General features: G+C 44.8%; 1 protein-coding gene across 3 annotated transcripts; it reads right to left on the minus strand.

Moving 5' to 3' along the window:
- Window positions 1-2,328: 2,328 nt before the first annotated feature.
- Znf2 (zinc finger protein 2) lies at window positions 2,329-23,655 on the minus strand. 3 transcript variants are annotated; one of them, XM_032904167.1, is made up of 7 exons: window positions 23,598-23,655; window positions 20,483-20,553; window positions 19,936-20,062; window positions 17,976-18,092; window positions 16,535-17,505; window positions 12,723-12,730; window positions 2,329-3,253 (listed from the first exon to the last, which is right to left on the minus strand). In XM_032904167.1, exons 2-7 carry the CDS (start codon window positions 20,513-20,515, stop codon window positions 2,338-2,340), a joined length of 2,172 nt encoding a protein of 723 aa, XP_032760058.1. In that variant the 5' UTR covers window positions 20,516-20,553; window positions 23,598-23,655; the 3' UTR covers window positions 2,329-2,337. The 3 variants fall into 3 exon arrangements, with proteins under 3 accessions (XP_032760058.1, XP_032760056.1, XP_032760057.1); XM_032904165.1 differs by lacking the exons at window positions 2,329-3,253; window positions 12,723-12,730 and having other exon boundaries at window positions 15,644-17,505; window positions 17,976-18,089; XM_032904166.1 differs by lacking the exons at window positions 2,329-3,253; window positions 12,723-12,730; window positions 20,483-20,553; window positions 23,598-23,655 and having other exon boundaries at window positions 15,644-17,537; window positions 17,976-18,089; window positions 19,936-20,035.
- Between the last annotated feature and the right edge of the window lie 1,184 nt (window positions 23,656-24,839).

Here is a 24,839-nt window from a genome sequence, read left to right on the forward strand (position 1 = left end):
ACCTGGAGGCCAAGGCCAGGGATGGAATTATCTGGAAGAGCCATAGGGGAAGGATTGCCTCACCAACAGGTCCACAGGCTGTGAATCAAACCAAAAAGGATTATTCTCATATCTCACAATCTAGTGGAATTCTCTACGTTTTGAACTTGCTTGGCATCTGTCATCCATTCCTTCACTGGCATTTCTATCCTTTGGTGCAGGGATTCTGTCCTACCATAGTATTATAGAACTGTATAACTTACTCAGTTTCACAGGTTCACAGCTTAGGTCAGATAATCAAACGTCTTAGCCATAGCTGATTCCGGTGAAAGACCAAGCTCTGGACGTTAGATGTTACAGCTGGGGCTGGAATGCTACACTTTGGGAGCCGCTGAAGCAGAGTGAGTGCATGCCATGCATGGGCATGAATTTGGGGGGAAGCCGCAAGAGCAGCGTGACAGGGAATAAACTGTGTCCCCTTAAATGTGTGTACGGAAGGCCTGGCTCCTAGTGCAAACTGAATTTGGAAAGAGGACTTTCCAGAGGTAATTAAGGCTAAGTGAGGTGGTAAGAATAGGATTCTAGTCCAAAGGGATCGATAACATAACGAGAGAGGCATTCTCTCACCCCGCACACAAACCAATGATAGTCTGTGTGAAGACGCATCAAGAAGCCAGTCATAAGTCACCAAGAAGGTGGTGCACTCCTACAATACCAGCATTTGGACAGGGGTGCAAGAGGATGAGGAATTCAAGGGCTTCTTCAGCTGCATAGAGTATTTGAAGCCAGCCTGGACTACATACTACATAAGATCCATGGAACACCAAAAAGGGAAGCAGATGTCTGTGACTCAGGAAATGAAGCCAGATGATTCCTCAAGCTCCAGGACTCTGGGAGACACTTTCCTAAGAGATTCTGTCTCAGCAGATCCAGAAGACTAATAAAAAAATGAACTTAAAAAGTGAACAGTCTTAAAAACCTGTGAAACTATAATCAGAGCTAATGATTCTGCCACTCAAATCAGAAATGGACACCAGGCAGGGTACTGGGCTAAAAATGCATTTTGAAAAAATGGTATCAGGCTGAAAATTCTTCAAACTTGACAAAGGATATAAACCTATGGACAGAAGCAGCTCAACAACTGCAGAAAGATATCCACTCAAGGAAATCCATGCCAGGACACAGCATTATGTTTCCAGTACTAACCTTCAAACTTTCCGTCACAAGTGTATACACACAGTCACCTGGCACTACCCCAAGAGTCTAATGGAGAAGGGCAAGCTTCTCAGGGCAAGCTTCTCAGCCAAGGCTCTCACAACCAATGCAGCGTCAGTGCAGACCTACAGTTACAGTTTCTGCGGCATAAAAAAAATTCAAGGTACAAACTACTTACCACTGAGGTAAATCTTTATAAATAAGTATTCTTGGGTAGCTCAGTTTAGAACACACTGAACATATCAAAGGTCTCTTTTGTAAACTGACTAAGCTGTAAGTCTTCAGCCTTGGGACTAAAATGACTCCCAGTATACATCTTACTAAGCAAGACAGAAGGACAAGAAGTGCGGAAGCCCCCATGCCAGTGTTGCTCAGCTTAGGGCAAAGCTGCCCTCACATGAGCTTCGAAACACAGCAGCTGTTAAGTCACTGCAACCAACACTTCCTGGGGTCACGCCTCAACTCTTTCCCCTGTCCTTTCTGTCTACTTCCTTAGTGTTCTTGGACTTAAGGACAACTGTTCTACCGTTTCTGACCCTGGGCAAATTCATTGTGATTTCTCTTTCTTTTTTCTTTTTCTTTTTTCCCCCGGAGCTTGGGACCGAACCCAGGGCCTTGCACTTGCTAGGCAAGCGCTCTACCACTGAGCTAAATCCCCAACCCCTTCATTGTGACTTCTCAATCTTTTCTATCTACCCCTAACATGGCCATGTATTTAGACTTATCTCCCCATCACTAAGAGACTCCATACCACAGGTAACATGTCTTCTCTCCACAATGCTACATCCCACTCACTCACAGACTTGGCAGTGTACATACGCACTACGATGCTGGAAGCAAATTTCTGTTTTCCATTCAGGAAATATTTTTAAAATGCAAAACCTCCTTCCACAGTCTAGTGAGTTATATCTCACACCAGCAGTATTTCAATAACTTTTAAAGTAACAGTCTTAAATTTCTTTGTAGCCCTCATAACATATGATAAACATTCAAAACCAAACAAACAAACAAAAATATCCTTGGGGGGTTGGGGATTTAGCTCAGTGGTAGAGCGCTTGCCTAGCAAGCGCAAGGCCCTGAGTTCGGTCCCCAGCTCCGAAAAAAAAGAAAAGAAAAAAAAAATATCCTTGGGATGTAATATGCTTATCCAGTATGGATTCTCTTTTGTTGGCCACAGACTAAATACTCACTAAAGGCTTGTACATATGCCTTGTTTTTCCCTCCAGCATGAGTTTTCTGATGTTGAGAAAGAGATGAACTCTGGCTAAACGCTTTTCCACATTCTTTACACTTATAGGGTCTTTCTCCAGTGTGAGTTTTCTGGTGTTTTGTAAGAGATGAGCTCTGGCTGAAAGCCTTTCCACAGTCCTTGCATTTATAAGGCTTCTCTCCAGTGTGTGTTCTCTGGTGCCGAATAAGGGCTGAGCGGTCGCCGAAGGCTTTGGCACAGTCCCCACATTTATAGGGCTTCTCCCCAGTGTGAGTCCTCTGGTGCTGTGTCAGGGCTGAACAGTACCCAAAGGCTTTCCCACATTCACTGCACTCATAAGGCCTCTCCCCAGTGTGAGTTCTCTGGTGCTGAATAAGGCCCGAGCGGTCACTAAAAGCTCTGCCACATTCCTTACACTTGTAGGGCTTCTCTCCAGTGTGAATGACCTGATGCTGGGTGAGGAACGTGCTTTGGCTGAAGGCTTTCCCACAGTCGTGACACTCGTAAGGTTTCTCTCCTGTATGAATTCGCTGATGTTGAGTGAGGTACGAGCTCTGATTGAAGGCCTTGCCGCATTCGTTACACTCATAGGGCTTCTCTCCAGTGTGAATTATGTGATGCCTAATAAGGGCTGAGCGGTGACTGAAGGCCTTCCCACAGTCGAGACACTCATAGGGCTTCTCTCCCGTGTGAATCCTCTGGTGCAGGGTAAGGTGTATGCTCTGGCTAAACGCCTTCCCACATTCATTACACTCATAGGGCTTTTCTCCTGTGTGAGTTCTCTGATGCAGGAGGAAGGCTGAGTAGTAACTGAACGCTTTCCCGCACTCATTACATTGCCAAGGTTTCCTCCCTGCACACGTTTTCTCTTGTTTAATCATTTCTGAATTTGTAAAATTCGTAAGTGAACCACAATTACGAAGTTTCTCTCACTGGTGTTGAACAAGTAGTGACCGCTGACTAAAATTCCTTCTAAATTCATCATGTTGGTAGCCTCTCTCCACAGAAAGTCTCTTCCGAGGGACCAGCTCTCGTCTTGGATGTTTCTCATGGTTTTCCTGCTGATTTTCCACAGAGTCTTCACAGCCCCTGGCCCTTTCCTCTGGAAAGTTCTCCAGTAACGCTCCAGGGGATGAGTCCTCTTCAGAAAAGTGCTTCTCTGGAGTTAGCTTCATGCCTTCTAGTATTGTCTCCCACTCTGAAAGAAACAGATTACATACACAGAGAAAAATAGCATTTACACTAGAGAATAATAAAAAAGGTGAAAATATTTGCAGAAAACACATACATTTCATAACTCTCAAAAAGAGTCTTGCACTGTTGGGAGGACATGAAAAACAAGATGGTGGACTGAGAAAAGATGCTGCAAAAAAGGGTGAGCAGTCGGGCAACACTGCTTTAGGCATCGAGGTAGGAAGTGAAGAACAGTAACAGAACGGAGCCTCTCAGTGCTGACTTAAGGGTCTGTGGGACACAAGGACGGGACCAGAAAAGCAGCCTCTTGGGACTTAGTCACTGTGCTTTCACTGAGTACCTGAACGAAGACCATCTTTAACTTTCTTTCTTGCTATAACTTTTTCCCATGCTCTCAGTAATGTCCTAACTGTAACCAAAAACTAATCTCCTACACACAGACACACACACACACACACACACACACACACACACACACACACACACTCACATACACATTCATGCATACAAATTGACTGCTACTGCTTCAAAACAAGATGAAAATTCTAGAAGCTAGAATTCAATGTTATATGTATCTATTAACTCAAATTATTAGGAAGCTTAGGAGTTAAAAACACATGACTGGGCATGGTAGCACATGCCTTTAATCCCAGCACTTGGGAGGCAGAGACAGGTGAATCTCTGAATTCAAGGCCAGCCTGGTCTATAGAGTGAGTTCAGGACAACACAAGGCTATACAGAGAGAAACCCTGTCTCAAAAAAACAAAAACAAAAAACAACCAAAAAAAACCCAAAAATCCAAACACACAAACAAAAACAACAACAACAAAAAAGAAAGAAAACATGACAATCTCTGTCTGCTTAATATCACTCCCAGCCAGAAAAAAAAACACAGAACTAAAGTGGACACTTCTAGGTCTTTGGAAAGTCAGTTATGTCAAATGACGATTCGCTGGGGCACACGGGTGAGAAGGTGTCTTGCTAAAGCAAATGTGAAGAACTGTTCTCCTGAAGCAGACGCAGGTGAAAGGATGTTTGGATATGGCAGACATGTGAAAGGACCCGTGATGAAGATGTATAAATGTGGGCAGACAGAGGGAGACAAGCACTGAGCCTTGGTTTGGTTCTCTGAGTCTCGGCATTCTTCATTAAAGACACACGTGTATTGGTTTGCCTTACATAGTGTGGTTGAGCTCAACTTGTAGTAATGCTGCCATTGAGAGAAACTCACCCATTGAGAGAAACATTGTGAGGTTCCTGTGGCAGCTTGCTGCTTCTGCAGTCGTGCCTTAGGCCAGTTGGTGAGCCTGGCAGTTTCTTCAGGATTGAACTACAGCTGCCTGAACTCTGCTTGCCGAAAGGACTCGAGTGTAGCTGCTGGTTCGTGCCTGGTGTCTGCCTGCCTAGAGGACTGGTTTGCAGCTGCTGAATTGTATTTGGTGTTTGCTACAGGTCTGAACTGCTGCCAAAGATTAAGCTCGCCCCCAAAGGACTATTGCTGAACAGGTCCACTTCCCCCATATCCTAATAGCTTTTCTCTTATACTGCGTCTGCTGGGTGGTGGGCAAGAGGAGGACTTGAACCCTAATTAAAAGTAGGTTGCAAAAAAATTTATGCCTACACAGAATGAAACAGAATCACTTTTTTTTTTTTTAAGAAAAAGAGCAGTGTGTGCAGGTTCCATTTGCTCAGATTGGTTCCTGATGTGTCAAGGCACCTGTGTCAGAATCCTGATGTACTGGTAGACTTCAAGGGGAAAGTTTCATTGCCAAAAGTAGTTTTAAATCCTTCTAGGCTTCCAAGGTGTTATCATTCGAATACAGTTTGAATGTGGCCCAAGGGGTCATGTGCTAAATCAGTAAAGAGTGCAGCAGCGTTGGGGAGGTAGAATCTTTAAGAAATGGGGACTCATGGGCTGGAGAGATGGCTCAGTGGTTAAGAGCACCGACTTCTCTTCCAGAGGTCCTGAGTTCAAATCCCAGCAACCACATGGTGGCTCACAACCATCTGTAATGAGATCTGATGCCTTCTTCTGGTGTCTAAAGACAGCTACAGCATACTTATATATAATAAATACATCTTTTTAAAAAAAGAAAGAAATGAGGACTCATAAGATGTATTAGGTAAAGGGGCCAATACTGTTGGAAGGGTGTTTTGAGGAGTGAATTAATTCTTGCAGGAAGGGGCTGTTATAAAATTGGACTGCCCTATATACTTGGTCCCTTCTGCAAGTGACAATTCCCCATTCTGTTTTTCTGCCATGTAGTTAAAGAAGCTCTTACTGGGGCCATTAACACGTGACACAAACCTCTTCATTCTCCAGAACTGTCTAAAGCAATTTCTTTTCTTACAAAGTACCTGTCCTTGAACACATATACCAACACAACACAGACAGAAACATAGATACCAACACAAACAGAAAGTGCCTGTCCTTGAACATATATACCAACCCAAAACACACTAATACAGATTAATACTAATTAATGCTATTTAAATTCAGCCACGTCTCTAAATGTTATAAATTGCACACCACACTCAACAAAGTACCTGGAATTTTCAAGGACAAATAGGTAGAGAAATATCAAAAAGCAAATGGATGTCCAGCTAAGGGAATGAAGAATTGATGCTCTAAGTATAGGTAGAGAGCACACGATTCACGGAGGATACTGAGATGCGCCTGCTTTCTGTTAAGGATTCAAGAGAAGTGAAAAAAGTTTAGACACACAGACTATGATGACTTTAGAGGAGATGGGAAGATGTAGTTGGAAGAGTTGGCAAAGAACCTAGCAAAATGATGCTTCTTCAATTACACAAGGATTAAGACCAGAGAAGTATAATTTGCTGGTAATCTGTTGCAATGATTCATTTTGACATTTTAAGAAAATGACATTTTAAAACATCCATGACATCATTAAAGAATACCAGTAGACAATAGCATTCATTTGCTTAGCATACAGGAAGGTGCTGTTCTAAACATTTTCCTAAACTATTATATTTGACCTAAGAGCTGTATTGTTTTACAGATGAGAACCCTGACTCACAAAAGAGGGTAACCCACAGAAATAATGAGTAACTAAGACCAGCTTTGAACCCAGGAGACCGATTTCAAATCTACCCTGAGGGTAGAAAAGCATTATACCATGTTGCTTCTGCTTGAATAGAGAACACAGAAATCAAACAAAACAAAACAAGTCAGTGGACTAAGATGGGAAAGAAAAGCATTATGCTGTGAATATAAAATATTATGTAAAAAGCAGTCAAGCAGTGTAGGGGCACAGAGGCCCCTGTGCTCACACGTAAGCATTAGGGAAGCCAGGAATGCTAAACGCACAGGATCGTCTCTTCAAAAGGAGAGATGTATAGCCTGTTTTTCACCCAGAAGGCCAGGAGCACAGCCCGGTATCCTTTGCACTCTCCGTGTGGCTGAGACCACATCAGAGCCTCTCCCAGACCCTAAGTATTAGCTTGTTCTTCTCAGTCAGTCTACAGAACCCATCTTTATGCATAATGTCACAGGTATTTTACAAAGAGTTTTGATGTAGTCATGCCTTTTAGCTTTATTTTACACACAGGACTGAGTTAATTATCACCAAGAAAAAAAATTCACCCAACTGTGCTTTGCTTAAATATGCCTAAAAAATTACTCAGGGTCAGAGTCTAGAAATTTGAACCAACAGACAAATCCTGAAGTTTGAGTAAACAAACTAGGTACTGAATTGTGTTGAACCAGACTGCCTTCTTATCTCTCACAGACAGACACTCTGCAGGCCGTGATGTTTGCGGAGACCCCTGCGAAGCAAGAACTAGAAATATTAAAATACCCATCATACTTTTCATAGTATCTGATGTGATTGATTCTGGCTTTATATCAAATCATCTTCACAGGGCTAGAAGGCAGCACAGGAGAGACCGGGTCTCTAGGTGGCCATTTCCATGGGTAGAGGCAATCCATGGGCAATAGCTCATCTACAAGCACGTATGTGACTGCCTGAGTTATATTCCCACTATTCCCAAGAGTCACTCACCTGGACTGGCTGCTTTCAAGACATCCCTCTCTAATTCTACCCTATCTTCCAACTGAGAGATCACCTCACGTTTGGCAATTGGAAGCCATGCTCACAAGGAAGGAAAAGGTAAGGAGTGTACTGACGGTGTTCTGGTCTTAAGGGAAAATTTGGCAGAGTGGGGAGAAGGGGAGGAGAAAAGGAGAGGGAGGAGGGGCCTGTTCTGGATTTCTTCAACAGTGCTCAGAAGAGGGTTGAGAAGCTCATGTGGGCTTGGTCCTAGTTAGGGCTACTACTGCTGTTGAAAGGCCAAATCTTTAAGTTCAGATTCCATTTTAGAGAACCTGACCTAAGTTTGAATTCAGGTAAACTAACAGGTGGGTACGTAGTATTAGTTTTCAAGTTGCCCCCCCAAAAACCCAAAGACTAGCTCTAATCTCTAGGTTAATCCCCAACAAGACTGTCTCCAGGTTACACTCCCAACATACCTGCACCCCCAGGTTACAAGCCCACCCCTGCCTAACGACCACCAATACAGAGGGAAGCAGAAATTAAGTTTATGATATGACACCCAGCACCAGCCAGTTATGTTAAAGGCCATAGTAACTTTCCAATTAGATGCTTGCACACTCACAACCTGCTTGCTGCTTACTATAAAGTCTTGCCAAGATAGATTCCTGAAAAGGCACCAATGCTTACCAGTGGCCTCCTGCCAGAGACCCACCAGAAAGACCCGAAGTGACAGTAGATGGGTGACAGAAAGAGCAGATGAAATGACCCTGGCATCCTTTTTAATACGAAGACCCTCTGTCATAGCTGTGTTCCTCAGACCTGTTCTTTGTCCTTTTAAGTCATCTGGATAGAAAGAATGACCAATGAAGAACTATCTCATTGCTTTCCTTTTAAAATTTATTTTTATTTTATGTGTAAGTATTTTGACTGCATGTATGTATGTGCACCCCGTATGGCCTGGCGCCTGAGGAGGCCAGGAAAGGATGTTATATCTGGAACTGGAGTTAGAGACAAAGACGTGGACTGCCGCGTGGATGCTGGGAACCCAACCCAGGTCCTTTGAAGGCATAGCCTAATATCTCTCTCTCTCTCTCTCTCTCTCTCTCTCTCTCTCTCTCTCTCTCTCTCTCTCTGTCTGTCTCTCCCATCCTCTCCCTCCCTCCCTTCCTCCCTCCTCTTCTGATCAGGAATTTTATCCTGTCTACCATCAGCAACTATATACCTGGTTAGATGTTTCCTAAAAGCTAGGTATGATATGGACAGCTGTGCCAGAACCTATACAAAAGACCCGCTAGTCTTCGAGAGCCCACAGAGACACCTTTACTGATTCCTTTCCCTCAGCTGTGGCATGTTTCATCTTGTTGGGCCTCTGGAAACCCTGATATGGCCCTCATGGCTTATGTGACCATGGTCTATGTGACTAAAGACCCAGTACAGATTTCCTGTGGTCTGGCTGTAACATCTCCTCCTTAGACTTTAACTCACACCACAGTGACACAGACTTCTTGGCCTCTCCAATCACTTACACACACCTTCCCCTCCAACCAAAGCTCCTCTCTCGGAACATCCCTGCATTCTGCTTTCCAACTACCTACTACCCTCCTTGGCCTTTCAAAATGAACTTTTTAAATCTTAAACTCTTTTCAAATAGTCTAGTTGATGGACACTCTTCCAGGGGCATTAATAAATTGACAGAGACAATCATTTCTGCATTTAAAACACATGTGTCCCTTCATCTATCTGGTTTATGTATCTTCTGTTTCAGCAAACGCCATGAGACAGGGCCTGTGGCTGTTAGTCCTTTGCATCTCACAAGGCCATTTATAGTGCTGAGTGGCTAGAACACGTTCAGTACAACAGTGGCCAAGAAGCATCGCTGGAAACCACTGAACTGAGAACGGGACCCCCGTTGAAGGAATCAGAGAAAGGACTGAAAGAGCTTGAAGGGGCTTGAGACTCCATATGAACAACAATGCCAACCAACCAGAGCTTCCAGGGACTAAACCACTACCCGAAGACTATACATGGACTGACCCTGGGCTCCAACCTCATAGGTAGCAATGAATAGCTTAGTAAGAGCACCAGTGGAAGGAAGCCCTTGGTCCTGCCAAGACTGAACCCCAGTGAACGTGATTGTTGGGGGGGGGTGGTAATGGGGGAGGATGGGGAGGGAACACCCATATAGAAGGGAGGGGAGGTTTGCTTGGAAACCGGGAAAGGTAATAACAATTGAAAGGTAAATAAGAAATAACCAATTTAATAAAGATGGAGAAAAGAAAAAAAAGAAGCATCGCTGGGAAGGAAAGTTCTGTCTAAGTGTGGACCATTTCCTGTGAGGCTCACCACTCGTGGGTCTCTCAGGATGGCCCCAGTGGTCTAGGACACAGGGCAGAGCAAGTTTAAGAATAGAAGAAAACATAACCATGCAGAGAAAAAAAGAAATATAGACTTATCTGGGCCCTAGGAGTCAGTAAAAAAAAAAAAAATGGTTATGCCATTTTCTTTAGGTTTTCCAGCACTGGGAGGGCCTGAGTCCTCAGAAAGTGAGTCTAGAAGTGGATGCCAGGAGCCATTACAATTAGTCCAGCCGCCAGCCACTAGCTACCTTGTCTTAAAGTTAACACGGAACAATCCCATAACATCCCTGATACAGGATAGCTGATATGAACTTCTACCTCAGGTTCCTCCTGGACACCTCTGCAGTTACACTACAGAAGAATTCTTCTATGAGAACCTGAATACATTATACAAATGCATACTTCTTTTCTTCTGCTCAGTCAGAACAACACAGATCTCTCTGTACATAGATCCGTGCTTCTATTAACGATTTGCCTGTGTTCTACTCCAGGCTCAAGGGATGAATGAAGCCGAAATTGGTTTTACTCTTTTTGACCACTGGTCTTTCAAATACAATACCTGCTTTCTCAGAGCAGTGATAGGTTTTATGAGAAAGCATCTAAAGCATTTAAAAATTGAAAGCAATTAAAACCCAAAACCCAAACAAACCGGATTCTAAATAAAATCTGAGACTTCAAATCCCTGCTTTCCTTTCCTGTCAAAATGGGTTATTCTCTTTCTTAAAGGAGTTCTCACGGGGACAAAGGCAACTCAGTGTCAGAAGCTAAATTGTCAAAGCAATGGGTTTTAGGAGGACTGTCCACTGACGGCTTTTTATCAAAATCTCAATGTGAGACCCAGAAGCAGAAAGCAAAATGCTCACTTCGCTCGAAGAGCCTCACCTCGGACCGGGGCTCCACGGAGACTGCCTCACCGCCAGGGGGAAGGACGTGAGGGCACCGCTCGGGTGCATCTAGTGGCCAGGCGCATCCAGGTTCTTCACTGCGCTCAGCAAACTCCGAGGGGTCTAGGTTCAACCCTCCAGGCTAAGCCTTCTCACCGCCTAGAAAGGTACTCAGATCTTGGGCCGAGGGGCTACAGCGAGCTGCTCAACCGAACTACAACTCCCAGAATCCTCTGCATATAGCACCTCGGCTTTTCACACTGCTTCCCAGAGGACCTCGCGGCGCCTTCTACTATCCCTGCGTGAGGGCTAAAGCCTCTCATTTTCCCACGATGGATGCACGTGGCTCTCCCATTGCTGCCCGTCTTTTGATGCAGGCATTGTGTACCGCGTGCGGTGGGACCTCCGCTCTGGGTTACAGTATCCCGAAGGATCATGAACCTTACCCATGCAAGCTCCATTTTTCCTCTTTAAGAGGGAATGCCTGGATGCAGCCCTTATAGGGTTGTTTGTCTGGAGCAAGCTTTCACTTATATTTTACTTTAAAGTTACATCTGTTTGTTTTTGTTTATTTATTTGGATGTATAACACAAAATGCCTATAGCGGTCAGAAGACAACTTGCTAGAGTAGGTTGACCCTCTACCATATGAGTCCAGTTTGGTAGCAGGTACTTTTTTTAGTCACTGGGTCCTGTTCCAGCCTCCATTTTCATTAAACTTGTTACTGGAAACTGGTACCTGCTGTGAAATGACTAAGGTAAGGCCATCTTGTCCCAACTTTGTGTCCGCCTAGAAACTTCTCAGCCCACCCCACCCCTCTCACCCCCACCCCCAATAGCCGTATCCACCTTGGCAATGGTTTGGGAACTGTCGTGACCATGACCCGACATGTAATGTCTGAAAATACTGCTGAGCTTTACAAAGAAAGCAGATATTACTAGGCCACCTGGATTCCCCCAGTAATGTAGCTCTGATGTAGTCGTGGTTGTCTTTTAAAAAACATACCCCTGAGCTTGGACACCAAGAGACTTTTCAGAGACACAGGCTCCCTCTTGGTCTGGCCATCAATAAAAGGACTCAAAACTTTTAGTTGGCTTAGTTAATATAGTTGTCAGTAACAAGCTCATGTTGATAATTTCAGTTGCCCCTGCTTGAAAGAGCTAGTAATTTGAGAATGGTTGTGTGTGTGTGTATCTTGGTGGGGGGTGGGACACAGGGGCAAATTTATTTGGAAAGTAGAAGCTATGGCCAACAAAGACCATCTTAGCAGGTGATTGCAAGGCGTATGTATAGAGGCTTATGTTCAGAGGCATATGAGAGGAACCAAGGTAATGATAAATTTAGGGTGGTCTACTTCTCCCCAAATTAATGACTACCAAAATGAAATCAAAGGAAGTGGAGCCTGAGAAGGCTTATTTAGCTTGTCTCAGTGACAGGCCTGTTATAACTGGAACAGAGACTTACCTTGATTTATATGAAATGATTGAAGATGCTTGTGCCGTCTGAGTAAGGCTGTTCTGAGTAAGGAAATATGGATTTTCAACTCTACAAACTACCTCAATTCAGAAATGGCCAGGTTCCAACAAGTGTTATTGAACTGGTACTACTATTAACCATTTTTGGAGTGGCCAAGGCAACACCTCCTTGTCCTGATCATACCCTGACTCCATTTTGTGCTCAGGCATTTTCCAGCCTTTCCCCTACAAGCTGTCATTTTTGCCTCATCAATGTGATGCTTAACCGTACATTTAAAGTTTATTACCTTCTGTGCTTGAGAAACCAAAAAAGCAAAAGAGAGTGCCTCTAATACATTAAATTCCTAACTTATACAGGCTGTACCCCAGCAGCCTACTTCCCTTTTTCCCACTCATTGGACTATTCTTAAATTTACTGTTCTATCAAGATAGTGGATCATGAGACTGCTATTTTGGGTTTTGTAATTGTACTTGCTTATTCTACTCAGAAAAATAACTAGGACAATTGCAAGACATATGTGTTAAAATTAGACCCTGCCTACACATAGACAAAATGCATATAATCTTGTGGGGTTTGCCTTTATAAGCCCAGGGCTGATATAGCAGGTGCTATGTCTTGGGAGTGTTCTCAGGTGCAGTCCTGGCCCCATATTGGGCACCATTGTCTAAAACAAAACACCTGTTGCTATTAAAATTTATTTATGGTCATGGTGAGTCTCTGAACTCATCAATGTAGTCAAGACTATTCCGCATCTAAGACCTGGACCATAGCCCAGCTGTATAACCCAAACAACTGATGTGTTCTACCAAAACAAATGTTACCAGGTTCCTGTGACCCATACCTGACAATGCTATCATTTTGGGTTTTGCCTAACAAATACTCTTTTTCCAAGCTTCAGTGCTAAGAGTTCTTTGGAGACAGAAGCCTGCTCTTGGTCACTGGATAGTCAAGGACTCTGATCTGGCTTTTTAGGCATGGTAGTCTGTAACGTTGTCCCCTGAACTATGAGTCAGACTACCTACATGAGCTCTGGGATTCTGTAGATTTGTGACTTGTCAGCTGGTGTATTCTCACTTATCTTCCCATAGGAAACTAGTCAGTTTGAACATCAGTTTGTATTTACAGAAGAGAAAATTTGACCTACCCAGGTCTCCAGGAAAAAGCCACAATGTCAGATTGTCCTTTCTCCAATATAGTGCCTAAATTTTAAGTAGACCTAAAGCTTCTTGGGTAAACACTCCTTTTCTCAACACTTGACCTCCTGCCAGTGGGCTGAAAACAAATGTGCTGCTTGGGAGAGTGTCCTGTGTCCTTCTCCATGCTGGCTGGACCACAAACAAGTTGTCAGGGTTCATGCAAATAAACATGGCAGATCAATGAAACAGGAATGAAAGCATTACCACTTAGCTCAGAGGGAGTCTAGCCAGATTGTGGGAAAATCTCAATAAACCAGGCCTGGCCACTTTCTCAAACAAACAAACAAACAAACAAACAAATGTAATAGCAGGAAGGAAAACTACATTCAGTTTTGGCACAGCCACACTGGGAAGTCATATGTAAAAGTTGTCTTTGGATGTCAGAGGTAGGTAGCTGTAGGCTGTAAAGGGGAAAGAACAAAGGAAAAACCAGGGGTCTGCACAGCAAGTGATCACAGGCTGGAAACTCACTGACCCATAGCCTAGGCTACACAGAGATTGCTGTGTAACAGTGCAGATCACTTTTCCAAAAGGAGGCATTGGCCTCCCCACTGTTTTCAGTCACTTTTCCTAAGAGTCTTTTCAAAGTCTGGATTTGCCCCAGGTTCATTTCACTGATGATGGCAGTGTCTTAGACAAATACAATACTTGACACTGAGTTTATTTTGAAGACTTAAACTTAGAGACAATCAACAGACATGTGTCAATTGTCCCCTTTATTTTTTACTTGACATAACACTAGGTATTATACGCAGATCCTGTGACATTTTTCTTCAAGCTGTTTATTATATAAAATACTCACAAAAATGGATTCCCTGACACTCTTTGGCTTCATGAGAGACCAAAATGAGTTTATGTTTAGAAGCATGGGAGAGGACTGTTCCACAGTTTAATTTCCCCTCAGTTCTAAGAGAAACCTGCCTTCATCTACTGGAATACACAAGCCCGTTTCCAGGTCTTACCCTGCAAAAAGGGAATACACACTCCCAAAGTCAAGGTTGTCTCATACCTGACCATTAATACAATAAAATACAGGGCTTCCCCAAGGAAATAGATGCATTTGGATACTCAGGATCTAAAGTTTGGTGATGGTGGAGTGCATTAATGAAGATTTTAAATACTAAAAGATATTTCATTCAATAGAGAGCTACTTTAGGTCTGGAATAATGGGTAGAAAGGGGTCATGTAGAAAGACTGAGCTAAAGTGTGTGCAATTGATAGTGACTTCTAGTGTCATTCAAATATCAAGGCACCTGTCTGTGTCCCTAGCCTTCAGGTGTGGCTTCTGGCTCAAGTAGAAGTGATCAGAATGGCACCTAGCTGATAAAAATAGCCTTCAGTGTTCCCTTCCTTATTCACAGTAATGTGCCGGGCCCAAACAGTACAGATCGAATGGACACTTACACACACCCGAAGAGGGTCACAGGTCTTTGTTTATTTAGGCTTGTTACTGTGCCATGAACGATGAGGAAGGAAGGAAGGAAGGAAGGAAGGAAGGAAGGAAGGAAGGAAGGAAGGAAGGAAGAGAACTTGGAAGTGATGACTAGTATGTTAAGAGTCTGGACTGTGAAAATTCAGAGAGAAAGGAGGTGGACCCGAGCAGGTTTTGAATAGGAAACTTTGGTATTCGTTAGATAATTGATAACCTAATATTTGCAAGGCACACTGTAAGACAGAGGCTTATTAAATCACACCTCTGAGTGCTTACAACTCATCTAAGACAAAATCTAAGAGCATAATCTATAGTAGAAATACTGAAGGCAGACCCATACTGAAGACCTAAGATTCACCTTGTGTCACGCAGGGTATTTTACTTAATCTCTCTAAACTTCAGTGAACTCATCTGTGAAATTCAGACAACAGAAAGGCCTATTTCACAGTGTGAGGATCCGAGTTGATCACGTCCTTGAGTGGAATGTGGTATTCGAATGAGAATTGCCCCCAGAGACTCATATACTTAATTGAATGTTTGGTTCCTAATTGATGGAATGTTTAGAAAGGATTAGGAGGTGTGGCTTTGTTGGGGGAGGTGTGTCACTGGGGATGGGCTCTGAAGTTTCAAAAGCCCTTGCCACGACCAGAGTGCTAAGACCAGTCTTTCTCTCCCAATCTCTTGGCCTAGTGCTTATGGATCAGATATGAGTTCGCAGCTACTGCTCTGGCACTGTGCCTGCCTGTCACCATGCTCCTTCCATGATGGTCACAGACCATCCCCTGGAACCGTAAGCAAGCCCTGCAAAATGCTTTCTAAGTTGCCTTGGCCATCATGTCTCTGACAGCAATAGAAAAGTAACTAAGACACCTGGCTTCACCTTGTGTCCCCCAGACTATATTAATCTCTTTAAACTTCAGTGTGCTCCTCTGTGAAATCCAGACAGCAAAGGGACCCATTTCACAGATTTACTGAGAGGATCAGCCAATCTAGCCCTTTTACAATTCATCGCTGAGAGTTTGCCTCAACTAAGTGCTTAGTAAGTGCTACCACTACCACTAGTCCTAGACGGCCAAATACTGGGGCACAAGAGAACAAGGTCTTTGTGGCAGAAAGCTTCAGAAGGGCTAAGGGCTATAGAAACTGCTGGAGAAAATGGTATTCTCCCATAACTGTGACATTCTCTACTGTAAGAGCCTGCAGCTATTTAGAGCGCAGTGATAACAGGCCTGTTCTCACTGTGTCTGCAGATTCCTCTCCTAACATCTGTCCTGATGTCTGACCATCTCTAACTTTCTTTTGCAGTGCTTGGGATCAGACTGCAGCTCCTCATGCACGCTGGGCGATAGCTATCACCGAGCCACGCCCAGCCTCTGTGCAGGATTTTGAGTGTGGAGACTCATGGTTTAGTTCCTGCACTCTACGCTGGAGCAGAGGTCGGGCAGAAGACAGTGGCCAGAGTTGGCAGAATGAACAAATGCTGGATTTGTAGATGACAGGGAAACCTTCCACGCTTGAAGGAAAGCCCGCTGTCTAGCTCGTGGCTTCCCCTGCTCAGTCTATCCCTTGTTTGGCGTAGCGCCTCTGATGTTGGATAACTGAGGACTTGGAGCTGAACTCTTTGCCGCACACACTGCACTCGAAGGGCTTCTCCCCCGTGTGAACTCTCTGGTGCCTTGTGAGCCGGCACCTCTGGCTGAAGGCTTTCCCACACTCGCTGCACTCATACGGCTTGTCCCCAGTGTGTATCTTCTGGTGTTGTGTAAGAGAAGAGCGGTCAAAGAAAGCTTTGCCACACTCGCCGCACTGATAGCGGGGCTCCCCCGTGTGCACCTTTTGGTGTCTGTTTAGGGAGGTGACACCATAGAACGCTTTCCCACAGTCACTGCATTCGTAAGGCTTCCTGCCAGTGTGGATCAGCAGGTGGCGAGTGAGAATGCTCTTCTGGCTGAAGGCTTTCCCACACTGCTGGCATTCATAGGGACTCTCTCCGGTATGGATTCTCTGGTGGCGAGTGAGGGATGAGCGGTCAAAGAAGGCTTTGCCACACTCGTTGCATTTAAAAGGCTTCTCCCCTGTGTGAATCCGCTGATGCACAGTTAGGGATGATCGGTCAAAGAAGGCTTTGCCACACGCACTGCACTCATATGGGCTCTCTCCGGTGTGGAACATTAGATGTCTACTGAGACTACTCCTGTGGCTGAAGGCCTTCCCACACTCAGGACAGTCATACGGCTTCTCTCCAGTATGAGTCCTCTGGTGGCGGATGAGGGACGAATGGTCAAAGAAGGTCTTCCCACACTCACTGCATTCCTGGTCTTGGTGTTTAGCGAGGGTTTTCTTGGATGGAGTTGACCTTTGCTGCAAGCTTTTATCCAAGGGAAGGGGCTTTTTGCAAGTCTTTGCTTTGGGACTCTCCTTCTCTAGTTCCAACTCACCTGTTAGAGTTTGGACTTCACGTTTAGGGCATAGAGAACTTTGCCTTCTATAGATTTCTCTCAGTGTGCCTTCTGAAGCATCTAGGATCTCAGAGTTAGTTTCCAAGTCTGCAACAAAGAAGACAGATGCAGTTTCTTCTCTGGACTAGGAGACATGACAGAGGAGAGAGATGCTATGACAGACACTGTGGTAATGCCTGGTCATGGCACAGCTCAAGCCAAAGGCACAGGAATGAAGGAGGAGCCTGGGAAGGAATTTGACAGCAGCCTTCTCAGGATACAGGAGAATGGCCCTGGAGCGGGGCCAAGAGCTTACTAGGGTAGGCTGAGCAGAGAGCTGGGTGACCAATAAAAATTTCAGAAGTGTACGTAGGCAAGGTCACAGTTCTGAGAAACAGGTTGATGAATACAGGTAAATAACACTTGCCCGTGTAAAAGAGGAAAGAGAACCAATGAGTGACAGGAAACGACCATGCACACAGACAACCTGCACTTGAGCAAAGGTGACCCCTTACACTCCTCTGACCCAGACAACAGAAGCAAACACAATCCTACCCATCCTGTTCAAACCTGCTTACCTAGAGAGACACTCTCTGGCCATGCTTTCTCCTCAGATCCATGAAGACCCTGCATCCAGGATTCGCCCCTTCTCTTGAACTGAAGAATCACATCAGGTCGAGGAACGGGAAGCCCTGCTCATGAAGGAAAAGAGGCAGGAGGCTGCTGTGATGAAGATGAAGATGTCTAACCATTCCGAACTTAAACCTGGCCTCTAAGTCTAGACACTTCCAGAAATGCAGAGATCGGACCAAAAAGCCTGAGGGAAGGTCAGGACTGGGGCTCTTGAAAGGAACAAAGGTCAGGCACCAGGGCACTGTCCACAAAAACCACCTCAGTTCACACAGCAAATGAAAGTTTTCCACTGGCACTGGCAGGATAGAGGCCCTTGGCTCAAGAGGTAAGTATTAAAAAAAAATCATCTTGACTAAAAAAGCTGAAGGAGCGACTCAATTTTGTTTGTTTAGATTTAGGATAATGGTTTTATGGAAACAAGTCACTTGTGTTCACAGTGGGAAAATTAGAGTTCTGTACAAGTCAAAGAAAACTTTTTCCTTCCTTCATTTCATATTGATATGGAAAGACCTTACATGTGATTCTGTTAACGACTGGATAATGGGGCTGGTGAGATGGCTTATTGGGTTCACCAAGTCTGCTAAACTGGGCTGGCTCCCTAGAGCCCACATGGTAAAAGCAAAGAAGCAAGTCCCGAGAGTTGTCCTCTGACCTTCACACACACATGCTGGGGCATATGTATGTTCCCCCAAATAAATAAAGAAAAAAATTAAATGTTATGAGAACTTCAAAAAACTGGATAATGAAATACTACTGACTTGTCAACTGAAGATCTTTTCATATAACAAATTTAAAATATTAATTTTAATTAGCACAGATTTTCTACAATGTTTTAATAGCTATACAATACTGTGGTAAATGTGCCCCCTGAGCTGTACAAATTGGTAATCCTATTACATTCCCTGGCTCATTCTCCAGAAGCAATCATATCCATAGCCATATAAACAAAGTTAGATCCCATGCCTGGAAACACCCGAGTTCCCCGTGCACAGACTTCTGCCCTGGGAGACAGGTACTTTCTCCCTCTGCCTGAGAAGTGCCTGTCTGCTGCATGCTGGTTCTTCTCTGACAGACTGGCCATTCTCATCCCTTCCTGGCACTTCTGGTCTCTACCCCAGGGATTCCATGCTGTCTGATATTTCACTCACTAAGGCTCAGGATGTTCCTCAATGCCAACCCTCAGCCCAATATTTGCTTAATATAAATTTGCAATGTGAATTTGACTATTATCTGCCATTTTAGCCTATTTCTACATCGTGTAGTGCTTCCAGAGTGGCCAAGACTACAGGTACAAACCACTGTGCATAGCTTCAGACTCTTATTCTGGAAACTTCTGAGAGTTCCTTATTACTTATGGGGACTTTACTTCACTAACAGGCGACATCAACAACAGCTCTTCATTTCCCCCTTGTCACAAGTATAATTACAAAGTGACATTTATAGGTATCTAAGATTGTCATTCAAACAAATGTTCAAAAATCAAGCACGTCTCTGACAACCTTTCTCCTTCTTGCATCTTTGTAGCTTCTTCCTCTGGCTTCCACAAAGGAATCAGTATCTCTTACCAAGATGGATCCTTGTTCTACCACATGGAACTGAGGACATTACCTGTTGGCATGCCAGGGGAAGACCTGGACATATTAATGATTTTATTTGTTGCCTCAGGCAGCCAGATCCACACATACAATATATACTCTGCTCTATCCTCTAGACTGTCTTCTCTTCCGTGGAAGCCAGTTGCTCAACCAGGAGGCCCGTGGTTACCCAGTGCTGTTAACACCAGGGCAGCCCATCTGTCCAGGGCAGCCCATCTGTCCAGGGCTGGGTTCACCAGCTTTGCATCTAAAGCCATCTCCTTTGGCTCTTTTGGGACAAGTTCTGACTCCTCACAGGAAGCCTGCTCACCCAGAGAGATGATGCTCTCATAGTTCTCCAGCATCACGGTCTTGTAGAGTGCTCTCTGCATGGGTACCAGATGCTTCCACTCGTCATCTGTGAAAGTCACAGCCACGTCTTCAAACGTCACCGATGCCTGAAAATACAACCATACTCCCCTTTACAACCCTTTTCTTTCTTGTTGTCCATTTTGTTTTTCTTGAGACAGGGTCTGACTCTGAGTGATCTACAGCATGCACCACATCCTGCAGCCTAACCCGGCACTCTTTGATGAATGGGGGCTGACTCTCAGTCTATTACTGGCTGCACCAAAGAGACAACGGAGACAGAACCACTGATCATAGAATCCTCCAGGTGACCTGTTCTGTCAGCTACACACATTTTGTACTTGGGGATAGGCTAGTAAGTACAGGCTCAAGGAACTGAAGGCCATCCTACTTTGGAACCTCACCAGGCTAGGAATGGAGGGTTAGAAGGAAGACACTCAGGGTAAAGAAAGTGACTATATTTTGTCAACTAATAACAGTATCTCAGAAACAAAAGAAGCCCACCTCACCTGACATCTGGTAGGTGGAGACACGGCAGCCATTCCTTCCTATGCTGCTCTGGTAGAGAAGGACAAGAGTCCTAGGGAGGAAAAAGTCGGGAGTGGGGGGCGGGGGAGAAAAGATATGAGAATGACCCGTGTGGCAAGGCCCCTCCAGCTATCAGTGAGCTTGTGGCACCTTCATCCCATCTCCTCACAGAGAGCAAACAGGGCAAGGCTGAGAGCACGCCACGCTCATTCCAGAGTTACAACAGAAGCTGTGGATGTTGAAGCCACAGCACACTGTCTGCTTTACCGTGATCTTCAGGGCAGAGTTCTGTCTCCAGGAGCCAGAACACAGTGAGAGTCCTATATTTACATGTTCACGTTTACTATCGCCCTGAAGGTTTACTGAGGAGAAAAAAACCATAAGGAACCTTAGAAACAACTATATGGACAAGACAAACAAGCACTGTAACCTCCTCAGAGTAGCACTCCATTTACAGCTCCCGCTAATGAAGCATCCATCTTTGACACTGTAAGGCTGTTCGCCTCACTTCCTGAACCAGACTGAGCATAGCACAGCTGGGCAGTGAGTGAGTAACTGGGAACTTCCTGGTCTGCTTTCTCTTGCTCTGACGAAACACTGACCAAAAGCAACTCAGGGAAGAACAGGTTCACATGGCTCACAGGTTACATTACCAAGGGAAGCCTCAGGGGAACATGGAGGCAGAAACTGAGACAGAGACCATGTAGGAGCACTGCTTACTGGCTTGCTCAGCTATTTATATAGCCCAGGCCTACTTCCCAGGAGTGACATTATCCACAGTGGACTTGTCCTTCCTGTACCAATTGGCAATTCAGAAGATGTCCCACACAAACATGCTAACAGGCGGATGGAGGCGACTCCGTTGAGATTCTTCCCAAATGTGCCTAAGTTTGCATTCAGGCAGCAAAAACTATGACAGATATGATCTGGTGTGAAAAGATGACATCCTTTGTGAACATGAATTTTAAATTGTCGGGACAATATGCAGGAGATGAGTCAAAAAAGCTATAAGCAGCTACTGAGTAGGCACGGGGACCAGAGGAGCAGAATCCCCGGGAGACAGTACCAATGGATGTGGCTCCATTTGTGCTGGTGCTCACGGGTGCTTCCAGATGAGGTAAGTGAGCTCCAGTTGCAGCTCTACTTATCTTGGATTTCCAGAAGACTCTCTTCAACCTCCCTTTGCTTAAGTCAGCTAACTGGATCTCACTCTCTCACGATGAAGAGTCTAACTAAAGACTGGTTGGGTGTGACGGTGCACGCTTGCGGTCTCCGCACTGTCTTAGCCCAGGCAGGAAGGGTTGAGGCAGAAATGCAGCAGCTTTCTTGGCACAACTGGGATCTACAGTTTTGATGTGAGGGAGGAGCAACATTGTAGGCAGGGAAGACCTCAAGTCTTGAATAAACAAGAGGCAGATCTCTAACACATCAAGGGTTACTACTGAAATTAGGTAGCAGAAAGTCGGTGAGCAACCCTGGGGGGAACGTGAACCCAGAGAAACCAGCAGAGGTCAAAGTACATCAAAAGGTGCTTTGGGTGAGGGGTGATTACAGCATAGTTGTGTCGTCATTAGATATGTACTTTAGGATTGGGACGAGTAATAAGAGCCTTCAAACACAGACATTCTCAGGCTGGCCAATTCTCTTCTGGAATTTATTTAAGAGAAGAATAGTCACAAAGCTTTTAATTAACCATCACCAACGCAGCATCTTTATTGAAGGTTGTCTGCCAGCCAGCTTCCTAAGCCCATTACACATACCATCCTATTTAAATAATGCAACTAAAATCAGGACTCTCCTAAGCATCTCTGACGGACAGCTTGATTAAATAATTTATTGTCTAGAGGCTAGACACACGGTGGAGCGCTATCAAACACCACCATAACTAGTATTGTTGAGTGCTTGCTCTCGTGAGCCTCTATGCTGAATGCTTTTTATAAAGATAATTCCTTTCCATTTTCATACATCGATAAGAGAGGTACTATTTCACAGCAATTAAGAGATTCAGGCTTTGTAAAAGGCTGAGGTAGAACTGGGAAAAAGCCTGCCTGGAAGCTTTTAATTCTGTTATAATTTACTTTCATTGAAAGATAGCCATAAAGCTAAGCACATCTTTACCTGCAACACATCCCAGCATTTTGGGAAGCTTGATGCGCATGACTGAAATTTCATGGAACAGAAGTATGGTGACATACACCTGTAATGCTCACACTTGGAAGGCTGAGGCTTACCACCAGGTCAGGCTACAAAATAAGACCGTATCTCCAATGTAAAAAACAAAACAAAACAAAACAAAACAAAAAAACCCACTAGGGAAAAGATCACTGGTAAACCACAAACAACTTCAATGTAACAGACAACGTCATCGCATGGACTTCTAGACATCTGATGGTTACTGGTGGTTGGAACTAAGTTGTGCCAGTTCGACTTTATGGTGGTCAGAATGTTAACCTCGAGAATTGTTTCCTAAAATTTTGTTTATGTTTACCTCATTTGAGACTCAAAAATAGCCTGCTTGATGGGTTTTACCCCGATACTGTGAGTCTTGTTTGACCTCAATATAGTCCCTTCACTCTTATTTTTTCCCACTATTCCTTTACAGTGCACTCCAGTCAATATCATCTCAAAACTGCCTAAAGCCATGTGCAATTTCCTTTGGGGTTTTCTTCACCTAGAATTCAGTATCCTCCAGGACCCTATGCTCATGCCAGGACATTCCGGCGCAAACTCGGGGCGAGGCGCTGAAAGACGCAACGTGAGACGTTTTCTAGGGGACTGGGTGAGAATGGAATGGATGCTCCTAGATCCAGGGTCGGTAGCATTCACATTCTCGAAGCACTCATCATGGAAAGAAGGAACGAAAGGAAGACCGGGACCTCTAATTTGAAAGTACAGGATTCTGACACACAGTGGACGTACCCTACAAGGACACTGGTAACCGTGCCGGTTCCCCACGAAACCGACACACACCAGAAGAGAAGACTCTCCGTGCACGCAGGCCACGCCCACTAACCCTCCCCCAAGTCCCCAGAGTCCCCCGTTTCTCCGCCACCGCGTCCACTCGGCTTCTCGAAGACCTAGACCCGCAACCCTCACCTTCGGCAAGAGTGCTGGGAACCTGCGAACACCTCACCACCTCAGGTCGGGAAGGCAGTGCGCCTGCGCGAAGATCTTCAGCTTCTGAGCGCCAATCAATGTGCTGCCTTTGCATGGACTACATTTCCCAGAGGTGTGGACAGTCAGCGCGCCGTAAGATGACGCGTAAAATCCTGCACAAGGTTGCACTCCAGATATGTGGTGCTGAAACGGATGGGACCAGGCTTTGAGAGCGCTCAGAAACCTGGAACTCAGCTGTCCAGGGAAGGCAGACCTGAGCAGTACAGCTAGGGAGGAGGACCCTAAACGGCACAAGTCCGTTCTAGTTCGTTTCCAGTTTGCCAGTGTGCCTATCTTTTCTGAAAGCCAGGGTTCTCACTTCTTAATCTCCTTTCAGTGGACTATCCCAGATGCATGAGCCGAGAAACATACCTGTTGCAGTCTTCCATCAAGAATTCTTGGCGGGCAGCCGTGACTTACGCCTTTAGTCCCAGATTGGGTTGCATTTGGGGGAATTTACACTCAACTCTGTAGCCATAATCCTGTATGAGGATGACCTCCTTTTTACTGCTTCAGAGGATACCAGCCCCAAACCAGGCTATACGGACTTTAAACTTTGTAGCTCAGTCTGTATGCACGCACACAAGTGTGTGTCCTGAACTAACTATGTAAACCAGGCTGGCTTCAAACTCAGAGATCCACCTGTCTCTGCCTCCAAAAAGTACTGAACTTTAAGGTGTGCATCACCCTGCCTGGCCTCTTTGTAGCTCAAAAAGAACACAAAATTTCTAGGGGAAAAACTCAAATTGTGAGGCCAAAAGAGTTCAACCTTCATTTGGCCCTAGGATATCTGCATTTGCCCCCCCCCCCAACTAAAAGATAGATTTGGGATTTTCTGGGACTAACTGGATACTGGCATGGGTTACAGTATTTAAACAAATGTCCAGGCCCGTCTGTGAGAAACTAAGTGAGGGTCCCAAGCCCATACCATTTGTAATGAGGGACTAAGGAACAATCTTTTGTTAGGCTTAAGAAAGCCCTAGCATTGGGGCCATATGTATAGCTTTCAACTATACATTACCAAACAGTAGGGTTGATAACAATTCTCATTTGACCATTGGGTGGTACATAGCATACCTGTCTGGACAACTGACCCCAGTATCTCCAGGGATTGACAATGACTCTTTGATCTCCCATTACTATCTGTATAGCCCTTCCTAAAAACTTGATCTCTTTGGCTAT

This window comes from Rattus rattus, chromosome 5, assembly GCF_011064425.1.
Source record: "Rattus rattus isolate New Zealand chromosome 5, Rrattus_CSIRO_v1, whole genome shotgun sequence".
Classification (NCBI taxonomy): Eukaryota; Metazoa; Chordata; class Mammalia; order Rodentia; family Muridae; genus Rattus; species Rattus rattus.

Excerpts from the sequence above, each read along its gene's own strand:
- Znf2 (XM_032904167.1), bottom strand. The coding sequence starts at position 20,515 with ATGGCTGCCGTGTCTCCACCTACCAGATGTCAG. Across the intron at positions 20,063-20,482 it reads CTCCACCTACCAGATGTCAG|GCATCGGTGACGTTTGAAGA; the intron begins GTGAGGTGGGCT and ends TTGTATTTTCAG. Across the intron at positions 17,506-17,975 it reads GCCAGAGAGTGTCTCTCTAG|ACTTGGAAACTAACTCTGAG; the intron begins GTAAGCAGGTTT and ends TCTTTGTTGCAG.